This window comes from Bos indicus x Bos taurus, chromosome 2, assembly GCF_003369695.1.
Source record: "Bos indicus x Bos taurus breed Angus x Brahman F1 hybrid chromosome 2, Bos_hybrid_MaternalHap_v2.0, whole genome shotgun sequence".
Classification (NCBI taxonomy): Eukaryota; Metazoa; Chordata; class Mammalia; order Artiodactyla; family Bovidae; genus Bos; species Bos indicus x Bos taurus.
Genome location: NC_040077.1, coordinates 131,773,481 through 131,800,810, shown reverse-complemented (window position 1 = coordinate 131,800,810; position 27,330 = coordinate 131,773,481). Strand labels below are relative to the sequence as shown.

Sequence of the window (27,330 nt, the reverse complement as noted above, 5' to 3'; positions counted from 1 at the left end):
AAATGAGAGAATATCAAGAGTTTTCGAAAGATCAAATGGCCTGAGGCGAGTCGCCGCTCCTCTAGGAGCCCCTGTCTGTCATCTGATGAGAGAAGGCCGTCGTCGTCCAGCCTCATGGTGACCTCCAGCCTCCAGTGCGACCATGTCCCCATGAAAGGGACAGTCCCCGTGAAGGGACTGAACGGTAGAGCTCCACCCCAGTGAAGAAGGAGGTGGTGTTCTGGCCATTCGAGGGAGGAAGAGGCAGAAGCCGGGGGAGCATCCCTGTGGAGGTGCGTCACGGCACGCCAGCTCAGAAGGACCCTTGGAGATCCTTTAGGTGGGCAACTGAGGCCCAGAGAGCCCCGTGCCCCGCTCCCTCGTCAGTGCGTGCCTGGACTAGACCCAGATCTCCTCACGACCAGGATGCTGCTATCACAGGTCCAGGTGTGGCCAGTGGGGGGGCTTCCTCCTCTGTGGTCTCAGATCTCAGGGTGAGGCAACATCGGATTCCACGTCTCTCCTCCCAGCAGCTTCCCCAGAGACACGAACCACACATGGAGGGTGGGGGCAGGCGAAGACACCCACCCTGGCGGCGGGAACAATGGTGTTCCCTCGGCAGCTGGGGAGTGGGTAGCCGAGAAAGGTGGTGTTTTCTCCTTGTGATAACAGGCACGCTGGCGAGGCTCGTGAAGCTTGCTGCCGCTGCTGCTGTCTCGGCGTGGGGAAAACGGGGTGGGGGACAGGAGACGGGGGTCTTGAAGCGAGTGGCAGCAGTCTAGAGCCGCCCTGTGGAAAGGGGCGTTGGCCCCTTACTGCCCTTTGCTGGCTGCCTGTGACGGGCCAGGCTCCAGGTGATGGTTGGAAGCTGTGTTTTGGAATCAGGTCCCGAGTTTTACCTGTGTTCAAGTCCAAGTTCTACCACTTCCGATCTATGCAGCTGCAAGCAGAGATTTCACCTCTTTACTCCAGTTTCCCTGGGTGTTAAAAGAGTTTAATCGTGGTATGGGGAGGATGACATGCGACAGTCCAAAGGGCTGTCTGACATTAGGCTCCTGAGAAGCATCCTCTGAGATGGAAGGTCTGGATGCAGGAGGTTTGTCAGGGAAGGCTCTTGGCAGAGGAGTGGGTGGAGCAAGCAGGTCTGGGCAGAGGGGAAAGAGGACCCGCTCCACAGCTGCCACCATCTGAAGCTCCAAGGGGTGTGGGAGAACTCCCCCTTTGCATTCTTCTACACCGAGGCCAGGCCGCTGTGCTCCAGGAACAGGTGTGACCTTGACTTGGGCTGAGGGCAACACTCCTGGAAACTGGGAGATGAGTGTCTTGGTCCTGAAGGGGGAACCTCAACAGTGCATTGCATCACCCACTAACAGATTTTAGGACTCAAACAACACTGTTAATACCATCGTCCTCACCGTCAGTGACACCCCCATCATCATCTTGTTCAACCTCCCTTCAAAACCACCCTGGGAAGTGGATGCTGCTAACATCATTTTACAGAGAAGAAAACCGAGACTCAGAGAGGTGAACTGACCTACCCAAGGATGCACAGCTGTGCGTGACAGAGTCAATACTGGGAAACCAGACCTGTCTAGGCTCATTCCAGTGCTCATGCCTCTCTACCCCAGGATGAAGTCTGTCCATCCCAATCACCCTTCTTTCCAGAGCTGGACAGATAGCCCCCTATGCCAAGAATGGGAGTGCACACCCACCAGGGCGGCACTGAGCCCTGAGTGATGGAGCCAAGGTCGGCTCTCCAAAGCCTTTACCCACTGAAGCCCTAGATCCATGCTGAAGAAGTCTGGCTGCCTCTTACACGTGTTTCAACCAGAACTGTCCGCTTCCAGGGTGAGAGAAGGGAGCCCCAGGGGGTGGTGCTTTGAAAGAGCTCAGAGTCATAAGCCTACCCCCGTGTCTTCCCACATGCCCCTGAGATGCACTTGGCCAGACTCCTTCCTGGAGAGACCCTGCTGAGGGGCCCCCAGGGCCCCATCCCTGACCCCCTGCTTCCCACCTCCCATCACAGCAGCCTCCAGTCCTCCCCACACACCCCGGCCGTTCTCACCCTGCCCCTCTGCCAGCCCCTTGCCTCTTGTGGGTGCCCCCCTTACCCAGTTCCTCTCCTGCCTTCCCTCCATTCACTCTGTGGGCCCCAGCTTAGACGTCAGCTTCCCCAGGCAGCCGTGACCTCCAAAGCCCAGGTCCGGGACCTTTTCTCCACGTCCTCAGGGCCCTGTGCCTGCTCTTCGCCCACCACACCGAGAGCCTTGTGCGGATGGGGGCTGTATTTTGTTGACCGCATGCAGCCAGTAACCCGCATGTAGCCCATGATGAATAAAGGGTGAATGAATGAAGGATGGCGGAAGGAGAGTCACTCGGTGAGATTTACCCTTACTGCCTAGAGACGACCCAAGACAGGAGAGAGCCCCTGCCCCAAAGTCTCAGGACTCCTGACCCCGTCCCCTGCCCCACATCACTCCCCAGTCTGACATCGAGGGAATCTCCCTGGAACCCAACCCAGTGAGAACCAAACTGGCTCCCAGACAGACATGTTGCAATTGTCCTAAAATCATAGCCACTAAGAGTTGGTGATGGACAGGGGGGCCTGGCGTGCTGCAGTCCATGGGGTCGCAAAGACTCGGACACGACTGAGCGACTGAACTGAACTGAAGATCCTTAAACACTTACCGACGGCCGATTAGGAAAGAGGGTAAGTGAGCTCTCCAAGATCACACAGCAAGCTAGCAGCCCAGCCTGACTGGCTGCACCAGTCAACCATCCCTCCCAGGACCCCCGGAAATCCAAGCGGCCTCTTTCACAAAGTCCTAAGAGACCTGCAGCCCTGCTGGCCACTGCCTCTGGAGGCATCAAGCGGAGGACACCTCTCTCCTCTCTGTCCCGGAAAGTTCTCTAGAGTCCAGAGACCCCTGCCTCCCCTCATCCCCACTTTCCTGTCTCCCTCCTCTCTGTGTTTCTCTGGCTGCCAAGCTCTGCAGGGGCGGGGAGCGTGGGAGGTTGGCACCAGGGAGGCTGCAGGTTGGAAATAAATTCTAATCAAACACAGAATCATTCCATCTTCTCCCTCTGCTCCGAGGACAGCGTTTTTTACCGGGTATTACTCATATGTTCAGAGAGAAATCTTTTGAGGCTTTCTCAGAGCCAGAGGGGAACTTGCAGGGTTGGGAGGATAAAAATCTTTTCTTTTTTTCCCCCCAGGCTGGCTCTTGCTTTTATTATCTTCTCTCTCTGCCTCTCATTAAGGCAGGACTTTGAGCAGATAGATTTCATCTGGCCCTTCTCTTCCCATCTTAAAGGCACAGGACGGCGGGGGTGCTCACAACTGACTGGAACCCAAAGGCAGAGAAATGCCAAGGTCGGGAAGGGTGAAATGGGGGAGAGGCAGCCCTACCTGTTACAAGGAGGAGACAGGAGGGGATAGCAGGGGATGGATTCTCGTGGCTGACGACGGCAGGGGCCACGAAGAGCAAGGAACTCACTGGGGAAAGGATAGCCTTTCTCAGAGGCAAGGACCAAAGGAGCGCAGGATAATAACTCTGCTGTTCAAGGGGACCTTAAAGCCTCTCTGTGCTGTGCTGTGCCAAGTCGCTCAGTCGTGTCCGACTCTTTGGGACCCCGTGGACTGTAGCCCGCCAGGCTCCTCTGTCCATGGGATTCTCCAGGCAAGAACGCTGGAGTAGGTTGCCATGTCCTCCTCCAGGGGATCTTCCCAACCCAGGGATTGAACCTATGTCCCTTATGTCTCCTGCACTGGCAGGCAGATTCTTTACCAGTAGTGCCACCTAGGAAGCCCTAAAGCCTCTCTACCCTTTAACCCAAAACCCACCTCCCTGGAGGAAGTCCCAGAAGACTTCCTGGGTGGCCCGGTGGTTAAGAATCTGTCTGTAGACACAGGGGTTCGATTCCTGGTCTGGGAAGATTCCGGTTGCCTCAGGGCAACTAAACCCGAGAGGCAAGTACTGAAGCCCGCCTGCCCTAGAGCCCACGCTCCGCGACGAGAGAAGCCGCAAGAGGCCTCAGCAATGCAACTAGAGAGCAATCACCACCCAGCACCAGAGAAAAGCACTCAGGGCAACGAAGACCCAGTGCAGCCCAAAATAAATTTAAAAAAAAATCTTTAAGAATATTATTTAAAAAAAAAAAAAAACACTTAAGAAAGTTCCCAGGGTAGGTGTGGGCGGGAGGGAGGGGTCCGTGCTTAAGAAGACTCTTCTTCCAGTGTAGAGGGCACAGGTTGATCCCTGGTTGGGGAACCAAGATTCCACATGCCTTGCCACGTGGCCAAAAAATAAAATAACAACAACAACCAAAAAAATGCATTTTAATGCTATCTCCGTCCCCAGATCGGACACACAGTCTAACCACCTGTATCTCCCCTCCCAGCCAGCACCCAGTCCCGACTGTCATCACATCCTCGTTAAGCACTGTAGCAGCCCCACTTGCCCCCCGCTCCAAGTCTTTCCCACCCCATCCCTAAGGCCCTCTTCCATCCAGCGGCACCAGTGAGCATTCAGAAGCTGAAAGCGAGCCACGTCACCACCCTGCTTAAAGCCCTTCGCACTGTGTGCCCAGATGCTCAGTCGTGTCTGACTCTGCGACCTCATGGACTGTAGCCCGCCAGGCTCCTCTGTCCATGGGATTTCCCCATCAAGAATACCAGAGTGGGCTTACCATTTCCTTCTCTGGGGGATCTTCCCGACCCAGGGATCGAACCTGAGTCTCCTCAATCAGTTCAGTCATTCAGTCGTGTCCAACTCTTTGCGACCCCCTGGACTGCAGCACGCCAGGCTTCCCTGTCCATCACCAGCTCGCTACCTCTCCTGAATTGGCAGGCGGATTCTTTACCCCCTAGTGCTGCCTGGGAAACCCCCTTCTCACTGTGACCAGAACCAAATCCAGCACGGCCTGCGAGGCTCTGGGCGCTAGGGCTCCTCCAGGCTCATCTCCAGGCCCCAGCCTCCCTGTCCTTCTCTCTGTCCCTGGAAGGTGCCAGGTTCTCTCCCCCAGGTCTTGTCACGCATGCCTCCTCCTCAGAGGGGCCTCCCCCGCCCACTTGAGCTCAAGAAACCCTTGCCCCTCTCTTCCCACCTCATCGTGCCCTGTCCTCCCTACCTCATCATCCCCCGTCATCGCTGAGTTAGCTTTGTGCTATGTCTGTGGAGCTAACCCCGTGTGACTGAGATCATGTGCCCTCTCCCGAAAGTCCCTCCCCTGGATGGTGCTGGGGTGGCATGGGCAGCGAAAGTCAGCCTGCGCAGGGTGTGGGAGGCAAGCGTGAAGAGGCAGCAGCTGGAAGTGTGTATCACAGTCTGAAGGGCGGGGAGGGGTGCACCCTGACCACTGGTCTATGGCCCACCCTCGGCAAGGAGCAGCCCCCAACCCTGCAGCCCTTCTGCCTCCCCCGATCGCCCCCTTCAGCCTCTTGGAGTCCTGGACCAGGTGAGTGTGCAGCTCCGCAGTGACAGGGGCCAGCTCACCCAGGAGGTCACCCCAGCATCAAGGTGGGTGGTGGGGAGACACGTGGGTTCCAGTCTGTCCTTCCCTCCTTCCCAACCCCCAGACCGGACCTCAGAAGCAGAGGAGCAGCCCGCACACATGGCCCCACACGGCCCCACTTGAATAAGGTCTGTGTGTGTTAATAAAGCCTTGTTCTGGACCATTAATAACAGTGCTTCGTCTCTGATTAAAGTCTGGTGGCTCTTATCTCCGTTTGATCTCATCGGCGCTGAAAGCTAGTTGAGTTATAATGTGCTCACTGTCTTCGTCCCCACTAGATGGGAAGATCCTTGAAGGCTAGGATCCTGCCCACCTGCTCTCAGCTGTACCCTCAGCACGTGGAACCAATTCTGGCACATAACAGGTGCTTAGTGGTTACTGAGGGATGGAATAGTTGCCATTAGACAAAGGCACCATTGACCTAAAAAGGTGACTGGTCAACACCATGTCTACACCAAGGTATTGGATTGGCAAAAAAAGTTCACTTGAGCTTTTTCTATAAGATGGTATGGAAAACCCGAACTTTTTGGCCAACCCCATATATGCACAGCACTAAGGAGACCCTTCCCTCTGCCTCTAACTGTGTCCTGCCCAAAGATGGCCCCCAACTCATGAGCACCCCTCCACCTCACTGCCCACCTCCTCCAAAGAATGGCCAAGGCTCTCCACCTCCCCCGCCCACCTCTCCTGGCTCCCAGCCTCCTACGTTCTGCTTCCGGCCTCAAGGTCACAGAGGTGACCAGCCCCAAGGCCACTGTGCCGGGTACCACCAGGCCTGGATCTCCCCTAACCCTATCCCCACTGCCCTTTCCTCAAGCTCTCATCCCGTCTCTGAGAACAGAGGCTTCTGGCCTCCCAGGCTTTCAAGGGACCGTTTCCCAAGGCTCTCCCCTCCATTCCCCCTTCTCTTCTCTTCTTCCCCCAATGTCTCGCCACGTATTCCCCTCCAGACCCCAGCCCAGTAATACCCACCCTCATCATCTGACCCTTTGTCTCCAGGATCATAACCTCAAATCAGTAGTATCTCCCAGTCACAACGACTCTTTTGATCACCCCCATTCCCAACGATCCACCAAAAGTATGACATTGTGACCCAGTCTCGAACTCAGATGCAGCAGGCGGATGTGTCCAAGTGCAAGTTTATGCTTTTTGGTGAAGCTGAAGCTCCCATACTTTGGCACCTGATGCGAAGAACTGACTCATCAGAAAAGACTCCGATGCTGGGAAAGATCGAAGGGAGGAGGAGAAGGGGACGACAGAGGATGAGATGGTTGGGTGGCATCACCGACTCGATGGACATGAGTTTGGGCAAGCTCTGGGAGTTGGTGATGGACAGGGAGGCCTGGCATGCTGCAGTCCAGGGTGTCACAAACAGCTGGACGCGACTGAGTGGCTGAACTGATTATCAAGCAGCGGTCCCAAGCCACATATCTGACCTTAAGCCTATTGAGTCTTGAGAACAGACCTTGGGAAGGGAATGTCTCAAACCACTCATCAGACGGAACCAAGCTCAGTACCACCCCTGCCATCCATGACACCCTGTCTCATGCGCAGGACTCAGCACACAGTAGAACTTTAAAAACATGGGCTGAATGAAGGTGAAGATGGATTAACGCATGGAGGGCAAGGCCTCTCTGAGGGATCTCACTCCTGGAGGACTGTCTTTTTTGCTGATTGAAAACCCAGGGAATGGTCTTCCCTGGTGTTTCGGTGGTGAAGGGTCTGCCTGCCAATGCAGGAGACACGGGTTTGATCCCTCATCGGGGAAGATCCCGCATGCCTGGGAGCAACTAAGCCCATGTGCCACGACGACTGAGCCTGTGCTCTGGAGCCCGGGAGCCCTAGAGCCTGTGTGCAAAGACTGCGTGCAAGGACTGAAACCCGCACGCCCTAGAGCCTGTGCTCAGCAGCCAGGGAAGCCACCACTGTGGAAAGCGTGCACACCACAGCTAGAGAAAAGTCCGTGCAGCAACGAAGACCAGCACAGCCATAAATTGATAAGCAAAATTATAGATTAAAAAAAAAAAAAAGCAGAAGAAAAGGAAGTTACTCAGCTTTCCTTGTATCTCATCATGTATACAGGAGGTCTATGTGTTGTAAAACTCTTGCCTGTTTTTCCCTGTTTTAAAAGAAAATAAGGAAGTGGGTTGGACTACTTCATGGGAGGCCAAAGTCAGGACAGAGAGGCATGGGTGGATGATGTGAATCCCCAGGGGAGAAAGCAAGAGAGGGCCCCCCAGTGGTGATGACTGGGACCCAGGGGTCATTGAGTGGGTGAAACCTCCACCCTCAGCTTGTAAAACTTTCTGCAAGGCTTTGTGTAATTAGACCCAGGGGAGGACAATCAGATATTAACCACTCTTAGACCTTTCTGGTTACACCACCTGCCTGGACCCCACAACACAGCCAGCCCATGGCACAGACCCCGAGATGCGAGCTGACTCCAAACGCTCCCCTAATCTCCACCCCTCTGCAGGGGGAACACGTGCAGGGCATTTAACACTCCGGGGGTGACTCTCCCACTAATACGATACCTGACTGTTTGCAACAGGCCCATCATACAGGTAGGTGTTACTGTCTCCATTTAACAGATAAGCAAGCTGAGGCTCAGAGATGTTAAATGCCTTACCCAAGAGCTATCAAGAGGTTTTATGAGATCTGAACTCAGGTCCGCCTGACTGGGACCTCCTCCTCCGCCCTACTCCAACATGCTATCTGAAATCTAGACCCAAATGAAATTCACAATACAGGCCCACATGAGAAGTTCAGTCATGGAGTTAGTGCTCACATTTGGTGCTCAGAATACGTGATAATGACACACAGTTGGTGCTGTTCACAACAGGCGTTTCACGGTGCACAATAAATGCACACGCGAGATCACAACGGTGATGACAGATGTTTCCAGGGAGTGTCACAGGAACACGGCAACACCCAAAGGCCCATCTTCACAAGTCAGTTTATCGACCTAATTAGTTGTCATCTAGCAAGGATCAGGGATCTGGGGACCGGTGCTCTTGACAGGCAGTGGGTAGGGATGGAGGAGTCAGGGAGAGTGGAGAAGAGAACCAGGAAAGGCAGGAGAGAAGGCAGGAGGGACCAGAGGGGTTGGCGGAGAAGTCAGAGTGCAGGGCCAAGGAGGCATGTCAGGGGCCAGGCGGAGGTTTAAGGACATCTTTGCGGCTCAGATGGGAAAGAATCCGCCTGCAATGCGGGAGACCTGGGTTTGATTCTTGGGTTGGGAAGAACCACGAGAGAAGGGAAAGGCTACCCACTCCAGTATTCTGGCCTGGAGAATTCCAGGGACTGCATAGCCCATGGGGTTGCAGAGAGTCGGACACACAACTGATGACTTTCACCTTCACTTTGTCAATGACTCTGTTGGGCTGAGGCCCCATCACTGGTCAGAAGAATCTCAATGGCGATGGTGATGGCAACGATGGTGCCCAAAGTGAAGTCTCCCCTGAGGCTCCAGGTGGGTGTTGGATTCCGCCTCTCTTTACTCACAGGACTTTGAGATTGCCCTGCGGCCTCAGCGCCTGGCCGCCTCTCTGCCTCCCAGACCACAAGCAGATCTGAAGCCCTAGGATCTAATTATTTATCCACCATTAAATAGCTTGCTGGGCTTTCCTGGCAGCTCCGACGGTAAAGAATCTGCCTGCAAGGCAGGAGACGCTGCACTGTTTCATCACTGGGTCAGGAAGATCCTCTGGAGATGGGAACGGCAACCCACTCCAGAATTCCTGCCTGGAGAATTTCATGCACAGAGGAGCCTGGCGGGCTATAGTCCATGGAGTCACAAAGAGTCACATATGACTGAGTGACTAACACATACATACACGTGCACACACAAATAGCTTCACAACGGATGGATGGATGGAGAGACAGATGGAGAGATGGACGGGTGGATTAATGAAAAATAGAGGGATGGGGATGTGAGAACTGGTAAGATGTTGCAGTAACGGTTATCATGGTCACATCAACCCTTATCCCAAAAAGAATCCAGAGAAAACTCAAGGTCTACCATAGACCCGCTAGGTCTGGGACCACCATCCCAAAAGACTAGAACTCATGCAACTCTTGGTAGAAGAACCTAAAAGAACCCATGGGCCCTTACTCTCGAAAGGTCAAGACTGTCCTTTTCCACACCACTCTCTCCACCAGGACACAGGACAGTGTCCAGGATAGAGTCACGCACGTTGCCAGACCTAACAAAACTGCACTTGCATTTGCCCAGGAGTAATTACTGAACGCCTACTGTGTGCTCAGCACAGTCATTTGCCGGCCAGCTGGCCAGCCTGCCCTGGCAGACTGCCGGCCCGGACAGCCGACTGGCGGAGCCGTATCAGCTTACACAGCAGTTGGTGTTTCCTTTGCTGTAAATGCCCTTGTCTCGCTGGATGGAGGGAGCGTGTGATGATGACAGGGGTGGTCAGAATGATTTAGTCTCATCTCTGATGCACCCTGCCTGGGGAATCCTCACTGCCATCAGGTGGTGACAGCTTGTGGTTGCGGGTATTAAACAGCTCAGCTCCTTGTTTCAATAAGCATCATATAAAATTATTAAACAAGCAGATGAGAGACAAAAGGGTCAGCCTGATCTGTCTGGGGAAAGACTACCTGAGAACTGCTGACCCGGGCAGAAGGAAAATATATTGACATGCGTGTGTTCTCAGGGCGTCCCAGGTGTTAATTATGGAGGTGACTTGTGATCACACCCCTTGAGTCCAAAAGGAAAGGATTCTTGAGTCTGTCTCCCCACTATTGTGGTTTGGGGGAAAGTAGTTTATTATCCTCTGAGGATAATAAAAGAAATACATCCCTACTTTAAAATATTTAGGCAATACATTTTAGGGAATATTTAGGGACGTGGGGCGGAGAAGGCAGTGGCACCCCACTCTAGTACTCTTGCCTGGAAAATCCCATGGATGGAGGAGCCTGGTAGGCTACAGTTCCTGGGGTCGCTAAGAGTCAGACACGACTGAGCAACTTCACTTTCACTTTTCACTTTGATGCACTGGAGAAGGAAATGGCAACCCCCTCCAGTGTTTTTGACTGGAGAATCCCAGGGACAGCGGAGCCTGGTGGGCTGCCGTCTATGGGGTCACGCAGAGTCGGACACGACTGAAACGACTTAGCAGCAGCAGCAGCAGGGAAGTGGGAAAAAAAGAAAGTAAAAATCACCCAGTAACCTCATTCCTGCAAAAATACAGCACTGATCTTTTCTTCCATCTTTGTTTCTTGTATATATTTTCCATAGCTGCGAAGATAACAGTAATTATTAAGAATAACTAGGGCTTCTCTGATGGTCCTTGCAATGCAAGGGACACTGATCCGATCCCCGGTCCGGGAAGACCCCACATGCCGTGGCAACTAGCCTAGGAGCCACAACTACCAAACCCTGGAGCCCTAGAGGTGATGCTCTGCAAGAGAAGTCACCACAGTGAGAAGCCATCGCAGCGAGAGCACCTCCCACTCACCCACCCCAACTAGAGAGAGCCTGGGCGAAGACACGAAGACCAAGCACAGCCGAAAAGTAATAAAAAGAAAAACTAAATATGGGGAAAGAATCTAAAAGAAAAGAGTGGATATGTGTATGCACACCACTGATTCCCTTTGCTGCACACTAACAGCATTGTAAATCGATACTCTGAGAAAACGAATTACTAAATCTTAAAACAATATACACCAGGCATTGCTTTAAGTGCTTTACATCTATTTACACACTTAATCCTCCCTACAGCTCTACAAGGTAGGACTGTTGTTACGCCTATTTTACAAATGAGTAAACAGAGTCACAGAGAGATCAGGTTGGCTGAGTTTGCAGGACTAAGAGGCAGAGCTGGGGTTCCAACCATTCCTGTGCGCCGTTCTCCTGTCTCAGGTCCAATTTATAGTCTCCTTTTTGTCTTCAGCATTATGACATATACACTTTCCCAAGGCAAGAGCTACAGAAACATTATTTTTAACGGTTGCTAAATATTCCAAGTCGATGGACTACAGTTTACTTAGTCATTTCTCTATTTTGGATATATATTTTTCTCCAAATTTTCAGGGTTCTGAAACCCTCTCCAGCACAGCAGTGAACGAACCCCCACAGAAGAGAGCCACTGCCTCCCACTCTTTCCCTTCCAGAGAACGCTCATCCCCACACAGCCCATCACCGCCTCACAAAGCTGGCCCCCGCTCCTCCCCAGGGCTTAGAAGCAACAGCTCCTGGCCCCCAACTCTCCACCCCATCCCCCGAGGCAGAAAGCTTGCAATCAGAATTATGTGCAGACTATATTACACCCTGGACCAAAAATATTACATTTCCACGCTTGCCTTGGCAAGATGGTGTGGGCACTGTGATGGACTGTGACGGCTCAGTGGACTGTGTCCCCTGCCCACCTGGGCAACACACCCCAAGTCTCCCAGCCTCGGCCTCCTCCTTGGAAACAGAAATACCAGTGGGACCCCTGCCTCCCTTGAACAGCAAGTGCTTGGTGGAGATCAGATGACATAATTGCCATAAAAAAGGCTTTCGAAACTGAAAAAGAGCTCTACATATGCAAGAGATTGTTATTATTATAGCATTAAGTCGACAGTGTTCCCTGAGGAGCTGCTGCGTGCCAGGCATTTGTGTGAAGCCCTGGGGACATGGAGACCCACAAGAGAGCCCAGGGCCAACCCAGAGGGAAACACAGTCTGACGGTGGCAAGACTGACCAGCAGCGACTCACAGAGGAGTGAGTGCTTGGGCAGAGAGGCGCATAGGGCTGCAGGAGCCCAAGTCAGGGAAGGCTTCCTGGAGGAGGTAACAACTCAGCTGAAATCTGGAGGATGCGTTTGGCAAGATGAAAAGGGGTGGGAGGCTTCAGAGAACAGCATATGCAAAAGTGCGGAGACAGAAAAAGAATGACATTCTGGAAAGAACAGCGTGGCCAGGGCGTAGCGGGTTTCTGGAGAAGTGGAAGGAGAGGAGGTTTGTGGTCCACACCAAGCATCTGCTCTTTTAACTGCTGCTGATCCTGTAACCGTTGAGGGGATGAAGAAGGGGCGGCACGACCCACGCCCAGCAAGCAGCACCACCCTTTCTCCAGCCTAAAGGCCGCAGAGCATCAGGGGACCGGCCCGGAGGAGATGGTCTGGGATTACAGGTGCCACTCTTCATCAAGCCGAACAGGGCAGGGTTTAGAGGCCTCCTCCCAAGCCTCTGCACACCCTCGCAGACCCCCATCCCCGCCTACCAGCTCCATCGCATCCCCGGGATACCCCAAAGCTCAAGCTTGATGGATTCCCCAAGAAGTTCAGGCAAAGAACCTACTAAGGTGCTGGGTATTCATTATTATCGCCTTTAAACCTTTCCAGGACTTCCCTGGTGGCTCAGACGGTAAAGCATCCGCCTACAACGTGGGAGATCCGGCTTCGATCCCTGGATCAGGATGATCCTATGGAGAAGGAAATGGCAACCCACTCCAGTACTCTTGCCTGGAAAATCCCATGGACGGAGGAGCGTGGCAGGCTGCAGTCCATGGAGTCGCAGAATCAGACACGACTGAGCGACTTCACTTTAATCTTTCCAGCAAGCCTGTGAGACCTGGATTCCTGGTCCCATTTCACCAATGAGGGCCAGAAAAGTCAAGTAATAGGCACTCGTGAAATGAAAGTGTGTTTAGGATTCAAGGTGATGTAGGCATCAGAGGTGGAGATTGCAGCCTCTGAACAAGTCCCCACCTGGCTGCTCCCAGGCCGGGCTGAGATTGGCACCTCGAGCAAGGAGCCTGCAGACGGCACAGCGGCTTGGGCAGGGGACTCGTCTGACGCCACATCTGCCTCTCCCAAGGCCCTGCAGGTAGGGGACCAGGGTCAGATTAAATAAGTATCTCTCCGCACTCACCAGGGGATGTGGTACAAACCCCATCCCAGGCCCTAGACACATTCTCGCACAGACTGCCTTCAGGGTTTGGTTCAAGTCCAAGAAGCTAGTCCTTCCTGGCTCAGCTGGGACTCCAGGGAAACCCCAACCCGCTTGCCCTCTGGGCATCTCAGAAATGCTCCCACACAAGCTCCCTTCCTGCCAGCAGAAGAGCCAGGCTCTAGGGGCCTGGAGGAGAAGAAACCACCCAGCGGCTTCCTCGGCCAGAAGGCAAGGGAGGCAGGAACTGCTCTGTGTCTGCAAGCGAGATGCTCAACCTTTCTGCGCCTGGGTTTCTTCACAAGGGCAGGAGGGTCACGGGCCCGCTGAAGTGCATTGGAGGGTTTATGTATTTCCTGCTCAACAGTTATTTAGACGCTGTTCTAGATGCTGGTGGGCTTCCCTAGTGGCTCAGATGGTAGGGAATCTGCCCACAATGCAAGAGGCCCAGGTTCGATTCTCGGTTGGAGAAGATCCCCTGGAGAAGGGCATGGCAACCCATTCTAGTATTCTTGCCTAGAGAATCCCATGGACAGAGGGGCCTGATGGGCTGCAGTCCACAGGATTGCCAAGGGTCAGAGAGAGAGAGGGAAACAAGCGAAACACCATCCTCGGGAGCCTCCTGTTCTCTGATGCCTCTGTTCAATGGAGACTGTAATAGTGCCTTTCTCACGGAGTTGTTGCGGGGATTAAATAAATGAGTATCTGCAAAGAGCTTAATATAGGGGTTGGTGCTTTAAAAGTGTCTGCAGAAGCTGACTGTTAGTAGGAGTAATACCCTCCTCCCTGGGTTATAAGAATTAGATGAGATCATATCTGTAAAGTACTAGGGTGTGACCAGCTACTTCCTCAAACACCAGCCAGTATAATCAGCCCATTTTAGGGAGGGGGGCACTGAGGCATGAGACTGAGGGACTTGCCCCAAACCTCACTTTGGTTCCTGGTCAAGGCTCTTAAGCACATTCTAAACCAAGAGTTCTCAGCTTTGGTGCGCTCGGGGCTGGATGGTTCTGGGCGCCATAAGAAGTTTAACAGTATCCCTGCCCCCTACCCATGAACCCCCAGAGCTCTACCCTCCTCCCACGCTGTCTCAACCACAAAGGTCTTAGGACATCGCCAAATGGCCCCTGGAGGGCAAAATTGTTTTCCAACCCCCAGGAGAAGCCCTGCTCTAAAGTGACCCTTGAGCTCACATTTCAAGAACCGCCCCCTCTTCCCCGCCCCAGATCTGACCCGAACGCCCCTCCTCCCCCCAGCGCCAACATAAATGCCCTGTTCCAACCACCCTCCCAGAGAACCCGCCCTTTCTCAGGCAAACCTCAAACTTGCCAGCCTCCCTCCCTCTGCTCCGGGTCTTCCCCACCTCGCGCCCATCTGAGGCCCAGCTGAAGCCCTACCCACTCACAGAAAGATCTCTCAGGGCCCTAGACCTTGCTATCTGTGCCCAGCCCTCCAACTCCTATCACAATCAGTCACCAACCTGTCTGTGCTTGCCTGCTCCCTGGGCCCTACCCCCACCCCACTCCAGACAGAAGCAATTGGAGGGCAGGAGCTGTACCCGACTCCTCTGTGTCCCCAGCACCCAGCACAGCGCTAGGCAAAGGGAGGGGCTCACTGCCCTGTGCGCATGGCCACTCACGGGTGCCACTGGCCCTCAGACTAAGGTCAGCATCACCTCACTCTGCTTAGCAGTGGCTGAGAGTTAAGGGCGAGAGTCATCCTCGGACTGCTCCTACTTGTGGCTCCTTCCTGACTGTAGACAGGATAGTAAAGTCCTCCAGGCCTCAGCTTCTTCATCTGTGAAATGGGAATAATGTACCATGTTGATAGGCAGCACTGCTGGGCCAATCAAATGCTCCTGACTCCTAACCCAGAGCTAGCTCGCGCGCCCGCGCGCTCTCTCTCTCTCTCTCTCTCTCTCTCTCTCTGGTTTACAGGTCAAGGATGCCCAGGGGAGGCTGCCGCCTAAGGTGGGAAGTTTCTGCCCTAAGTTCCCCCTGAGGCCTGACCATCGAACTCCACCCCCAACCCGGAATGGGGGAGGAAGAGGGGCTGCTGCGAACTAGGATGTGAACAAGCCGCGGGGGCAGGGAGGGCGGAGGCCGCCGGGGAGTCCGCCAGACACGGTAAATAATTCACGCAGATGAACTGGAGATAAAGTGCGGCTTCGTGGGGGATTGAGTTCAGGTCGGAGGAGGCTCAGACGGCTGCAGGGCGCTTGTGGTCTGCCCTGTCCGAGAGGGGAGAAGTAATGCGGCTCGGTCTGCCGGGAAAACGCGGCCCCAGGTGCCGGGCCCAGGCCACTCCCTGTCGGTGGCGGGAGCTCCCCGGAACTGCCCCGCGGGGCGACCGGCCTCGGCCGGCGGCCTCCGCCCAGCCGTCCCCATGGCAACCGGCTGGCCTGGTCCAGGGTTCACCGCCAACCGGATCAGCCTCCCCTCCCCCCAAGGGAGGATGGGCGTCGTAGGCCCAGAACCTTGCTGCTCTCCAGGCTGCCGGGAGCGATGCAAAGTTGCCTTCTACCCTCTGCTTTTACTGGAGCTCTTGGGCTCAGCCTCCCTGTGTCAGTGCCAGCTCCACGACTGTCTGGCTGGGCCGCCTTAGGCAGGTGACTTCACTGCTCTGTACCTCGATTTCCCTTATCTGGAAAATGGGAAGAATAATAGTAACTCCCTCCTAGTGTTGTTGCGAAAAGTAAATGAATTAAATACAAAGTGTAGAACCTGGCCTAGAGCCAGCACCTGGTAAATATTGCTTTCCAAATTGGGTACAGGAGCCCCAGAGCCGCAAAATGCCTGAACCCTGCGAGGAGCAGCACAGGGTGTTACTGACACATTTGTGGTCGGGACGCTGCTGCCAGTCTTTTCCAGGACACCCACTGCGGATGCTGGCGGCATGCTCTTGGTGTTCCCCAAGGATTTCCTAAGCTTCCTGTGGGCCCACCCACCCCCCTTCTCAACCTCTTGAGGCTTTGGCGTCACCAGATGGTCATTGACCAGACTCTGAGGTCTCTGAAGGCCAGAAGAAGCCTTGTTTTCGTCAGCCCTGTCTTCCCAGTGCCAAGCATAATACCCTCCCCACCCCACCCCTGGCAGTTCAGTCCTTGAATGAATAGGGATTTAATTAATTAATTAGTTAATTTCCTCTACCCAAACACCCGCCTGGACCATGCTCTTTTAGCCCTCAGCCACGGGGCTGTCTGTCTCTGCAGACATTTATTTCCCTGAACAACTTTTGGTCATCACTGCCTGACCCCGCCCACCCAGCCCCCATCACCGCTCTGCTAGGATTTCCCATGGCCCATTTCCCAGGTCCGCCTGGCCTCCCCGACCTCCCTTCCCCTCTAGTGACCCTTTGTCCTCAAACAGCTGCTTCTGGGACGAGGACCTTCCTCCAAACCCGTGGGTGTGTGCAATCAACCAAGTCCACATCTCAGAGAGGGAGGGTGGGCTCGAGGTGGGGGCCCAGTGCCGGCAAGGTGGGACTGTCTTTCTGGGACTCCCGGTCCCTCTGGAGAAGCGACTAGGGCCCATGGACACAGGCTGTCTGTCCCTGGGGGCCACCCCGCAAGCTCCAGCCCTGTCTCCCAGCTGCCAGGTTTCCCCGGATACAGCCCGGTCGCTGAGGATTTATTTTTGCATATGGTTTGGGAGAATCTCTGTTTCTGGAATAATGACAACCTTCCCCCCCCGCCCCACCGCCTTCCCTCCAATAGGCGGATTTTATAAACCAGAGCAGCTGCCTGAAGGTTTCCAAGAGAAAATTCTGCACAGTTTCTAATCAGGGTGACAGCTCTCCCTCCACAGGAAGTTGCTTTTATTAATTTTGTTGAATCTTTTTCTCTTTTTTTGTAAGGCTCCATCTATCGGTTATCAGGCAGCACCTTGGGTCTTGTGGTGCTTTTGTTTTTCCCCATTTTGCCTGAAACTCATGATTCCATCTAAACGCCAGTGGACTTGCCCAACACAGGGGCAACATCAATCAGCTGAAAAGTGGGTCACGCATATCGCCTAGGCAGAAAAATCCCAATAATTTATGGAGATACTCCCCTCTCTGGGCTTCCCTGGTGGCTCAGCTGGTAAAGAATCCGGCAATGCGGGAGACCTGGGTTCGATCCCTGGGTTGGGAAGATCCCCTGGAGAAGGGAAAGGCTACCCACTCCAGGATTCTGGCCTAGAGAATTCCATGGACTGTAGAGTCCATGGGGTCGCCAAGAATTGGACACGACTGAGCGACTTTCACTTTCACTTTCACTCCCCTCTCTAGGAGAGGGAACATAACTTCCCAGCCCTTAAGTGGGCCAGAATGAGTTCCTTCCAAAGAGCACTGTACGGAAACTGGAAGGAAATGAGTAATTTTGCCGTGGAGGATACCTGACAAGTGCTGCCTCAGCCAGGTGATCAAGGTCAGCATCAACAGTATCCATTATGTTGATAGCGTGTACCCTTGATGGGCTTCCCGGGTAGCTCAGCTGGTAAAGAATCCTTCTGCAATTCAGGAGACCCTGGTTCCATTCCTGAGTCGGGAAGTTCCCTTGGAGAAGGGATAGGCTACCCACTCCAATATTCCTGGACTTCCCTGGTGGCTCAGTTGGTAAAGAATCTGCCTGCAATACGAGAGACCTGGGTTTGATCCCTGGGTTGGGAAGATCCCCTAGAAGAGGGTATGGCAACCCACTCCAGTATTCTTGCCTGGAGAATCCCCATGGACAGAGGAATTTGGTGGGCTACAGTCCATGGGGCTGCAAAGAGTCAGAAACCACTGAGCGACTGAGCACATAGCACAGCCTTGAGAGGATGTGATGAGAACGACTTCATTTACCTCCATGGTCTTCCTCTCAAAACCCATAACCCCAGTGGAAGCATGAGAAAAGCTCAAACAAACCGCAACTGAGGGACAGCCTACAAAATACCTGAGCAGGACTCCATCAAAAACAAGGAAAATCTGAGAAATGCTCACAGCCAAGAGAAGCCTAAGGAGACACGATGACTTAATGTTACGTAGTATCCTGGGTGGAATCCTGGAACGGGAAAGGACATTAGGTAAAAATGAAGGAAATCCGAACGAAGGGTGGATTTACAGTTCATAGTGCTGTGCCCGTGTTGGTTCCTTGGTTGTGAAATGTCATATCATGGAAATGTCAGATGTGGAGAGAACAAATTGGGTTGGGGGTACTTGGCAACTCTCTACTACCTTCATAACTTCTCTGTAAATCTAAAACTATTCTAAAGTAAAAGTTTGTATTTTTTAAAAGTGGATCCCATATTTGGGTTTCAGGCAGTCCCCAAGACCCAGTTTTCTTAGCTTCCTTCTTTTTGCCAGCAAGTAGGATCTGAGCTGCTGATTTGGGGGATCTCCAAGCTCCTGGCTCCCAACCTCATTGCCATGGCAACTGTCATCATTTCTCAAGCCTAGGGAAAACTCCCATTTCTTCACCATCGGATGCTCAGTTAGCCTCGCACAGGACCCGCCCCAAGGTGGGTGCTAAGTCAGTATTTGTCAAGTGAATGAAAACCTTGGAGGACCTGTTGATGGAGGGGATCCAAGCAGAAAGTTAAACTCTTTCCTTCCCAGGGCAAGAAGTCAGTATCTGCTAGCCTCCATCCAGAGAAGGAAGGCTTCTGGCAGTCTGGTTGGAAGGGGATAGGAGACTCTTCTCAACTGCCTTTGGAGAGCACGCACACAGGTTTACTTAGGATCGTATTGATTGGGGTGCTTTGGGGAACTGATGGGGTAATGAGAGGCAAGAGGAGTCCTCTACCCTACCCACTCCGGGGACACCTCCCCTCACCTCTGTCCCCTTGGAGTATCAGCCCTGGGGTGCCAAAAACCATCTGCAAAGAAGCTTCACATACTGCGAACTGCTTGCTAGGTCTTGAAAGTCCATTGCCTGGCACGCAGTAGGCATCTCTTGTGCAATCATGTGATGACTGCCATTTGTAAGGCCCCAGGCCCTGCGCTCAGGTGGGGTGGGAGTTCCTGTTTAATCATTTGTGCCTTTGGCACTATCCCATTTTCCAGAAGAAACAGAGGCCCTAAGAGCTTGAGAAACTGGCCCTGAGTCTCAACGAGAAAGTATATAAGAGAGGTTTCAAATTCAAGTCACCCAAGTCCCAAACTCATGCCCTCTGCGTGCCCAGGACCACCCTGAAATCTACCCCTTCTTTTAAAAAAAAAAATTATTTATTTGGCTGTGTCAGATCTTAGCTTGGCACACAGGCTCTTTGCCTGGCACGTGGTATCTTTCCCTGCAGCACAGGTTGATTCTCTAGTTGTGGCACACGGGCTTGGTTGCCCCAAGGCATGTAGGATCTTAGTCCCCCAACCAGGGATCAAATCCTCATCCCCTACGTTGGAAGGTGGATTCTTAACCCCTGGACCACCAGGGAAGCCCGAAGTCTGCCCCTTCTGCTAGGTCCTGAGGGCCAAGAACCAGCTGCCTGCTGTCTGCAGAGGTACCCTCACTCACCCCTTCATTCGTGGCCTCCAGACCCGCAGTAATTTTTGAGTCTCTTTCTTTTAAAACTGAGTTTGCCAATTTCCCCCTTACAGGTGCTTTTGGATTTTCCTTCAGGCTGTCAGCCTGGACAGGCCAAGGAGGTGGAATCCAGAGAGCTGGATGCTTATTACAAGCAAGTTGGAATAATGCAACCCCGGATGTTTGATTCATGCCTGGAGGCTTCAAGACACCCTCCCCCACCTCAGACCTTGAGTGGCCTTTTCTATATTTATTGCTACCTAACCAACCAGATACTTCGAACATATCCCACACTTGGTATAATTCGATATCTGCCCAGTCCCCAAAGTACCTTCTCAACAAATGTTTGCCCCAATGTTCCAGTGTATTTAAAAGATTTATATCCTTCTTGCGCTTGGGAAGGGCAGATTCAGCCTTCCCAGCTTGAGAATCCTGCCTTGGCAAAGGGGAAGGCCTCCAGCAGGAACATTTTGATACATCACTTATCAAGAAGACCGGAGCCTTGCCCAAGGGCTCTCGGGCTCCCCGCTCCCCAGCAGAGGGCAGCTCCAGATCTTAGCTGACCGCATCCCAGCCCTGCCTCCCTCTGACCCCTGATGCAGTTATCTGTTGTCAGAATAGCAGGAGAGCCCAGGCTGAGAAGAATCAACCAACAAAAGAATCTTTAAGGCTGAAGGACAATGGCTGCAGCTGGGACTGAGCCTGGGGTCAGATGACTCTGTATCCCCATCCTGGAGCCTGGACTCTGGGTTCAAGTGTGCTTCATGACTTACTAGCCGAGCGACTTCGTGTGTGCATATGTGTGCATACTCGCTCAGTCATGTCTGACTGCGGCCCTTTGGACTGCAGCCCGCCAGGCTCCTCTGTCCATGGAATTTCCCAGGCAAGAATCCTGGAGTGGGTTATCATTTCCTTCTCCAGGGGATCTTCCCGATCCAGGGATCGAATACACGTCTCCTGTGTCTCCTGCATTGCCGGCAGAGTCTTTGCCCATGGAGCCACGGTGAGTGACCTCGTACAAGACACCTAATGCCCCTCCCAGCCCTGGTTTCTCCTGTCTCATCAGGACATGGTTCATAGAGCTGTGGTAAGCCTGGCATACAGTAAAAGCTCAACGAGTGCAGATGTTGTGCCATCCTTTTCGCCCCTCTGAGGTGTCGAGTCCCTCACCTACTGAAGAGACAGAAGGGCTGTAGGTTTCCAGGGTTGCTGGGCTTGGATTCTGTGAGGCTCAGAAAGGAGGGTGTTTCGTAATTGCATGGTGCTTTGATCACGTAAGTGGTAATTACTCCTGGGTGCGGACAGAGACCTACCTTCTGAAAGAATCTTTTCCTTTGGCTCTTACCCCTCTTGGCAAATTGCTGCTGCTCAGAGGGTGGGCCCGCCCCCTAACTCTCCAGAGCGGGGCTCCCCGGTGCCTAAAGGTGATCAGCTCTGAGCCCTGGGATTCTCTGGGGTAGGAGGGACGAGGGCCAGGTTTGGGAACAGAGTCTCGCCCCTGGGAAGATCAAGCTGGCACCCCCACCCCCCACCGGCATCCTGAAGGCCCCGCCAGCTCCACTTGGCCTGCCATTCCCGATGATGACAGATAGGGACTCCGCTGGGTTCCCCCGCCTCCCCAGGCTCTGGGCCTCCACTTCCTGAGAAGCGGGATGAGCCACCCCCCTCCCCGCCACTCCCCACAGGCCCTCTGGAACTCCTCTTCCTCCCCGCTCCCCCCAGGCCTGTCTTACCTGAAGTCTGAGTCACACTCAGGCTCCTGCCACCAAGATCTGTGTTGTGACTCCCTGGCAGACAGTTTTACAACAAACACATTAAAAGCTCCCCACACTGGAACTCCTGGATGCCGAACAGCCCAGGAGGAAAAAAAAACAAAACTCTCCCGGCCTTTCTTCAGCCAAAATCTTTCTCCGAACCCCTCCTCCCCTAAGGGCCTGCTCCACTGCGATTAACTGTCCTGAGTCCAACAAGGGGCTGAGAATTTTTTTTCATAAGGAGACTTTCTGAGCGGCAATTGGAGGAGGGCCGCAGAGTCTGGGAAGCCTGAGACAATGGAATCGGGCTGTGGGCCTCAGAGGACCAGGCTCTTCCCTCCAGCAAGGACCTGGGGACTTGGGAAGGCAAAGGTGCCAGGAAAGAGCACAGCTCCCCCTCAGTCCCGCCTTTGAGGAGGGGTGGCCCATGATGGATGGTCTGGGCATCTCATGCTGAGTGCTACTGTGCGCTGGGTGCTGTGTTCATCCTCCCATCAACCTTTGAGGTGGGAGCTGCATTATCCCCATTTCACAGATTTGAAAACTGAGGCTCCAAGAAGTGAAGTGTGTGTTAGTCACTCGGTCGTGTCCGATTGTTTGCGACCCCATGGACTGTAGCCTGCCAGGCTCCATGGGATTTTCCAGGGAATACTGGAGCGGGTTGCCATTCCGTTCTCCAGGGGATCTTCCTGACCCAGGGGTCAAACCCGGCCTGGATCTCCTGCATTGCAGGCAGATTCTTTACTGTCTGAGCCACCAAAAACGAAGAGACTTGCTTGAATGCCTAGAGCCAGGAAGTGAAGGAGCTGGGATTTGAATCCAAGTCTGCCCGCCTCCAAACTTTGCCTTTCACAAGACTGACTCCCTGCCAGCCAACACACCCCACCAGGGAAGCCTCAGGGAAGCGGGGAGAGCCCAACGCAAATCCAAATCCAAATCGGATGCACTTGCCCTTAGGGGATGGCCTTGCCAATCCAGCTCGTCTTTTCTGTCATTTGAGCCCAACCCACGGTAGCCTCCACACCGCCTCTTTGCCTCTCCAACCAAAGCTACTGTCCCCTCCTCCCTTCTCCAGCCAGCAGAGACAAAAAGCAAGTCCCCCCTTCCCTCCCAACCGAAGCTGAGAAAAGAGAGCAGTGAGACACAGGAACAGTTCTTTTATTGTACATTGGAGAAATAGCCCTGTGTGCTGGTTAAAGGTGCAACATACAGAATATCGAATTAAGAAAAGAGGGGACAGCAGGGTAGGGTAAGGAAGAAACCTCTTGAGGTCCAAAGTTGCAACAACAACAAAAAAAAATGGTAGAAGATTTCCTCACGCAAGAGGCATTTTTGCAAATACCATGCAAAACAGGCAGCTGGTGTGCCTTAAGAGAACCCCTATAAATAACAGAAAAAGACACTCCAAGCATTCCTTTACGTGGACTCAGAGCACAGGGAAAAGAAAAGAAACCAAAATGCCTTTTGGCATTTCAAGATATTTGGCACTCTTGTGATTACATTTTTTTACAGTCCATTAAAGAGAATAAACTGACACAATATTAGAGGAAAAAACAGGCTGCTCACACAACAGACTGCAGGGAGAGGTTAGAAAAAGCTCAAGCATTTTTTTTTCTTTGCTTTTTTTATGTGTTTTTTTTTTCCTGACATATAAAATGTGTTCGTTTGCATTAACTTGGGCAAATAGCTTGTAGCAACAAAGAAACACCAGCTTTACAATTCATTTTAAAATAAAGCAAGGATTCCTTCTATGCATGATTCCTTAAAAAAGTTCTCTTCTTGTTTTAAACACACCCTTGATAACTTCAAAAGATGACCAAAATAGGATGGTATATCTATAGAGATCATTTTCTGATTTGTTTTGTACATCCAAAGATAACATAAAAAAAATAACTGGACAGCATTTCACATCCAAGTGCACAGAATCATTTTTGCAAGATTAAATAATGTAAACATTGGGAACAGCCAAATCAGCGAAGAATGCCAACACCCCAAAACACCCGGTGTTGCTTCATTATTTAAGTGGTTCAAAATCCAGATCTATAATTGCGCAATATTCACTGTATATAAAAAGAAATGGATATTAACTTTGACAAATAGCTGCAACTGAGACTTCTTTTTATTTCTTTACATGTGTGTATATAGTGATTTCTTTAATTTTTAAAAATTTTTTTTCACTTTTATTTTTGCAAAGGAGCCCAGAGCCTTCTCCTTCTCACTCCTCATCTGTCTCCCGGCCTGACACGGATACAGGTTGTTGATTTCCTCGCGGGTAGCAAGCTAGTAATCAATTTCAAAGTGCTTTCTCTTTTCATGCTCTTTTGCCAATAACTGTTAACCGCCGGTCTCACTCTTATTCTCTCCCTTAACTCATTGTCTTTGGGGGAGTTAGACACCAGGAGGTGCCTTGTCTGTCATATTTTTCAGCACGTCATCAATCCTATCATCTTCAATAACAACTGCAAAAAAATGGGGAGAAAAGCAGAAGTGAGCGCTCTTATTTGGGCCTAGCGGGGGGTCTCCGACAGGCAGAAACGGAGGGAAAGAGAGGGAGGGGGCTCCACGCTCGCCGAACAGCCCCATCCTCCTCATCTCAGCCAGGGGTCCCTCTCTGGCTTTCCTCTGACCCACCTCTACCCCGAGGCTGCGTCCCAGCACGGTTCTGAGAACAGGAAGCCGAAAGGGCACAAAACCCGCAGCCCTGCCTGCAGCCCGGGCGCGCACCGGCCTGGTTCTCACCCCACGGCATCCCCACCGCCACTCATCCTGGAGGGCGCATCTCTTTCGAAAGAAGGCTCCGGGGTCAGAAAGAGGGCTGGGACCCTGCCCAGGTGCCCCGAGCGCCGCGCGGGGGCAGCCAAGGCGGGGTTGGGGGGGGGGGGGCGGTGTTCAGAGGTGCGCGAGCCAGCGGGGACGTCAGGGGCCCGGTCACACAGCCCGTCGGGGGTTCAGGCTTCGCTGGGGCCAGGCCCCCCACCCACCCCCCACGCCCCTCCGCGCTGCCTGCTGGCGGACTTGTCCTCTCCGCACTCGCCGCTCCCGAGGTGAGAGCCTCTCTTCGCTGCCGGCTGGGGGCTCTCCCGCCTCTCCGCATCCGCCTCTCTCTCCATCTCTGCCTAGCCTGCCCATCCTCGGTCTCTCCATCACCTCCCAGCGCGACGGTCACCTGTCGAGGTCTCCAGGCCTCTCTCTCTGTGTCCGGGGTGTCGGTCGCCCTCATTGTTTCAGCGGCTCCTGCGTCCCCTCTAGACTCGCGTCCCCGGCTCGCGGTCTCCCCGGCTCTGGCTCGCTCTCTCCCGAGCTTTGTCTCGGGCTCTGCTCTTCCCGGCCTCCCCCTGCCTCCGCCCGCGGCTTCCCTCCCTGTCTCTGTGCCTCGGTCTCTCCCGGCGACTGTCGGTCTCCCTCTTGGTCCCCGCGCCTCTGGAGCTCCTCTTGGAGCCTCGCCGAGTCCCGGTCTCTCCCGGGCTTTTCCAGCTCCCGCGCCGAGCGCCCGGGCTCCGCAAACCCCCTCCCCCTGCCAAGTAACAATGAAAAGCCCCTGCGATCCGAAAGCCCCTCGTATTCCCCGCAGGAACTGGGCCTACCCCCGCAGTCTCCTCGCCGTCCCCTGGGGAGCCCTAGGACTCCCCCCGCCCCAACACACACACACACACACACACACACACACACGGGTTGTAGATGGAGTGCAGCTGCAATTACATTGCGCAAAAGGGGGCAAGGGATAGAAATCAGAACGCAAACTTTGGCACGGTGAGGGACCTAGGAAAACCTTTCGGCCCCCTGCGGCAGCGAGTGGCCGCCACGCCCCCTGGGTGACCCCAAACGCGGATCAGGCTGAGGGGGAGGGGTTCCCAAGGCCAGCCGGAGCTGGACCCGCAGTGCGGGATCCCCCACCCCCCACTCCCCGCAATTCTGCGCGACGAGATTTTAGTGGGTCGGAACGGTCCCCCGGGTGCTGGAAACCCTAGCGAACCGCCACCAGGCCGGGGTGCCCGAGAAACGGGTATCGGGGAATGGGGCGCGAACTCACCCCGCTTGCTCCGACCGATTTGGCCCAGCTTGGGCGGCCGCTTGTTCTGCCCGGCGCCGAAGAAGTTGTTGGTGTCCTGCAGGCGGCAGGAGAAGACCTGGCCCACGTCGCCGCCGTCGCCGTAGGGGCTCAGCTTCTCGTCGCCGTAGGGCAGCACCTCCGACATGGTCGCGTCCGGGGGCTCCGCGGCGGCACCTCCTCCGCCCGCGTCCCCGCCCGCGGCGGACAGGGTCAGCGGCACTGGGGCCGGGGCCGGCCGGCCGGGGACGGCCCGCGAGCTGCGGCGGCGGCTGCGGCGGCGCCGGCGAGAGGCCCGGGGCGGCGGTGGGGTGGTGGTGGGGTGGGGGCGCCGCTGGATCGGGAGCGCGCCGCCGGCCCGAGCGACCCCGCCAGCGCCCGCGGCTGCGCTGCGCTGCGCTCCGGCTCGGCACGCCGGGGAATGCTGCTCCGGGAGAGGCGAGCGGGACTCACATCCTCGGCGCGCTCGGGCGCGGGGCTGCGGCCGGGCCGGGCGGGGCCGAGAGCCGGAGGCGGGGGGGAGGCTGTGCCGGCGAGCCCCGAGGGCGCGGGGCCGAGGAGGGCGCACCCCGGGGAGCCGGGCGGGCCGGTCCTGCGGCGGCGGCGGCGGCGGCGCCGGTTCGGGGAGGCTGACTGGGGAGCTGCGAGCGGCGGGGCTGCGAGGGGCGGAGGGGGAGGGGAGCGAACGAGGAGGGAGGGCACGGGGGGCGGGAGGCGGGGGGCTGGAGAGGATGCCCGGAGGGAGGGGGGAGCGAGAAACCCGGAGGGAGACGCGGGGAGAAGCGGAGACGCAGAGAGAATGGGAGGCAGGGGGACTGACCGAAAGAGACAAGGAGAGGAAGGAAAGAGAGAGGCGGCGAAGCAGGGGCGGAGGGAACGTCCAGCTCGGGATCCGAGAGGCCGGGGGGCGACAGGAGAGGGGGATCGCCAGGGAGAAAAAGGGAAGGAGGAGAGGAAGAGGGAGCAGGAGGCGGCTGGGACCCGGAGTCAGCCCGCGAGCGAGATATGCCGGCCGCGGCGCGGAGGCGAGGCCGGGGGGGAGCGCGGGGAGGAGCGGACCCGGGCCGCGGGGAGCGATCCCTGGAAGCCGGGCGACGTCACGGGGCCGCGGCTAGCTTCCTGCCCCCGCCCCCGGCACCCGCGTCCTGCCCGCGCCGAGGGGGCCCCCGGTGAGCCCCGCCCCGGCTCGGCGGCCTCCGGGAGCCTCCTCCCCGCCCGCCCCCCCGCACCCCCTCCTGCGAGTGTTTACCCGGTCCCGAGCGGGTGCGCGGCGGCTGCGCGCGGGACCAACCCCCCGGCTCTGCCTCCCGCCGGGGGCCGGGGAGGGGGGCAGTGGGGGGGTGTTCCGGGAGCGGGGGGGCAGGGGGCCCACGACGCGCACACGGGGAAGGACAGATGGATGCCGGTCTCCCTGGAGGCCAGAGACTGGGCCAGAAATCGGAGGGCACCCGGCGACCTGTGGACCCATCTCCCCCGCCGGCGCCAACCGGGGAGCCCCTTGCCCCCATCACCACGGGACCACTTTAGACTCTCGGGGCTCGGCCCCTTGGACCTCGCACTCGCCCTGGAAGGCCCCGCTCCCTGCCGGGGCTCTGGACTGGGGCCGCCGCGGGGCCTCGGGGTGGAGGCGGAGGTGGGGTGGCCCCGCCTCCCCGAGGAGAGGG

The 27,330-nt window shown here is 55.1% G+C and overlaps 1 protein-coding gene across 1 annotated transcript; it reads right to left on the bottom strand.

The window, feature by feature from the left end:
• Window positions 1-22,758: 22,758 nt before the first annotated feature.
• On the bottom strand, window positions 22,759-26,252 carry CAMK2N1 (calcium/calmodulin dependent protein kinase II inhibitor 1). The gene is made up of 2 exons (XM_027521613.1): window positions 25,649-26,252; window positions 22,759-24,077 (listed from the first exon to the last, which is right to left on the bottom strand). The coding sequence occupies exons 1-2, from the start codon at window positions 25,812-25,814 to the stop codon at window positions 24,007-24,009; spliced, it is 237 nt and encodes a 78-aa protein (XP_027377414.1). The 5' UTR covers window positions 25,815-26,252; the 3' UTR covers window positions 22,759-24,006.
• Between the last annotated feature and the right edge of the window lie 1,078 nt (window positions 26,253-27,330).

Bases quoted from the DNA above. Each gene is read 5' to 3' on its own strand.
- CAMK2N1 (XM_027521613.1), bottom strand. From the start codon at position 25,814: ATGTCGGAGGTGCTGCCCTACGGCGACGAGAAGCTGAGCCCCTACGGC. The intron at 24,078-25,648 runs GTGAGTTCGCGC...ATTTTTTTGCAG, and splicing joins AATCGGTCGGAGCAAGCGGG to TTGTTATTGAAGATGATAGG.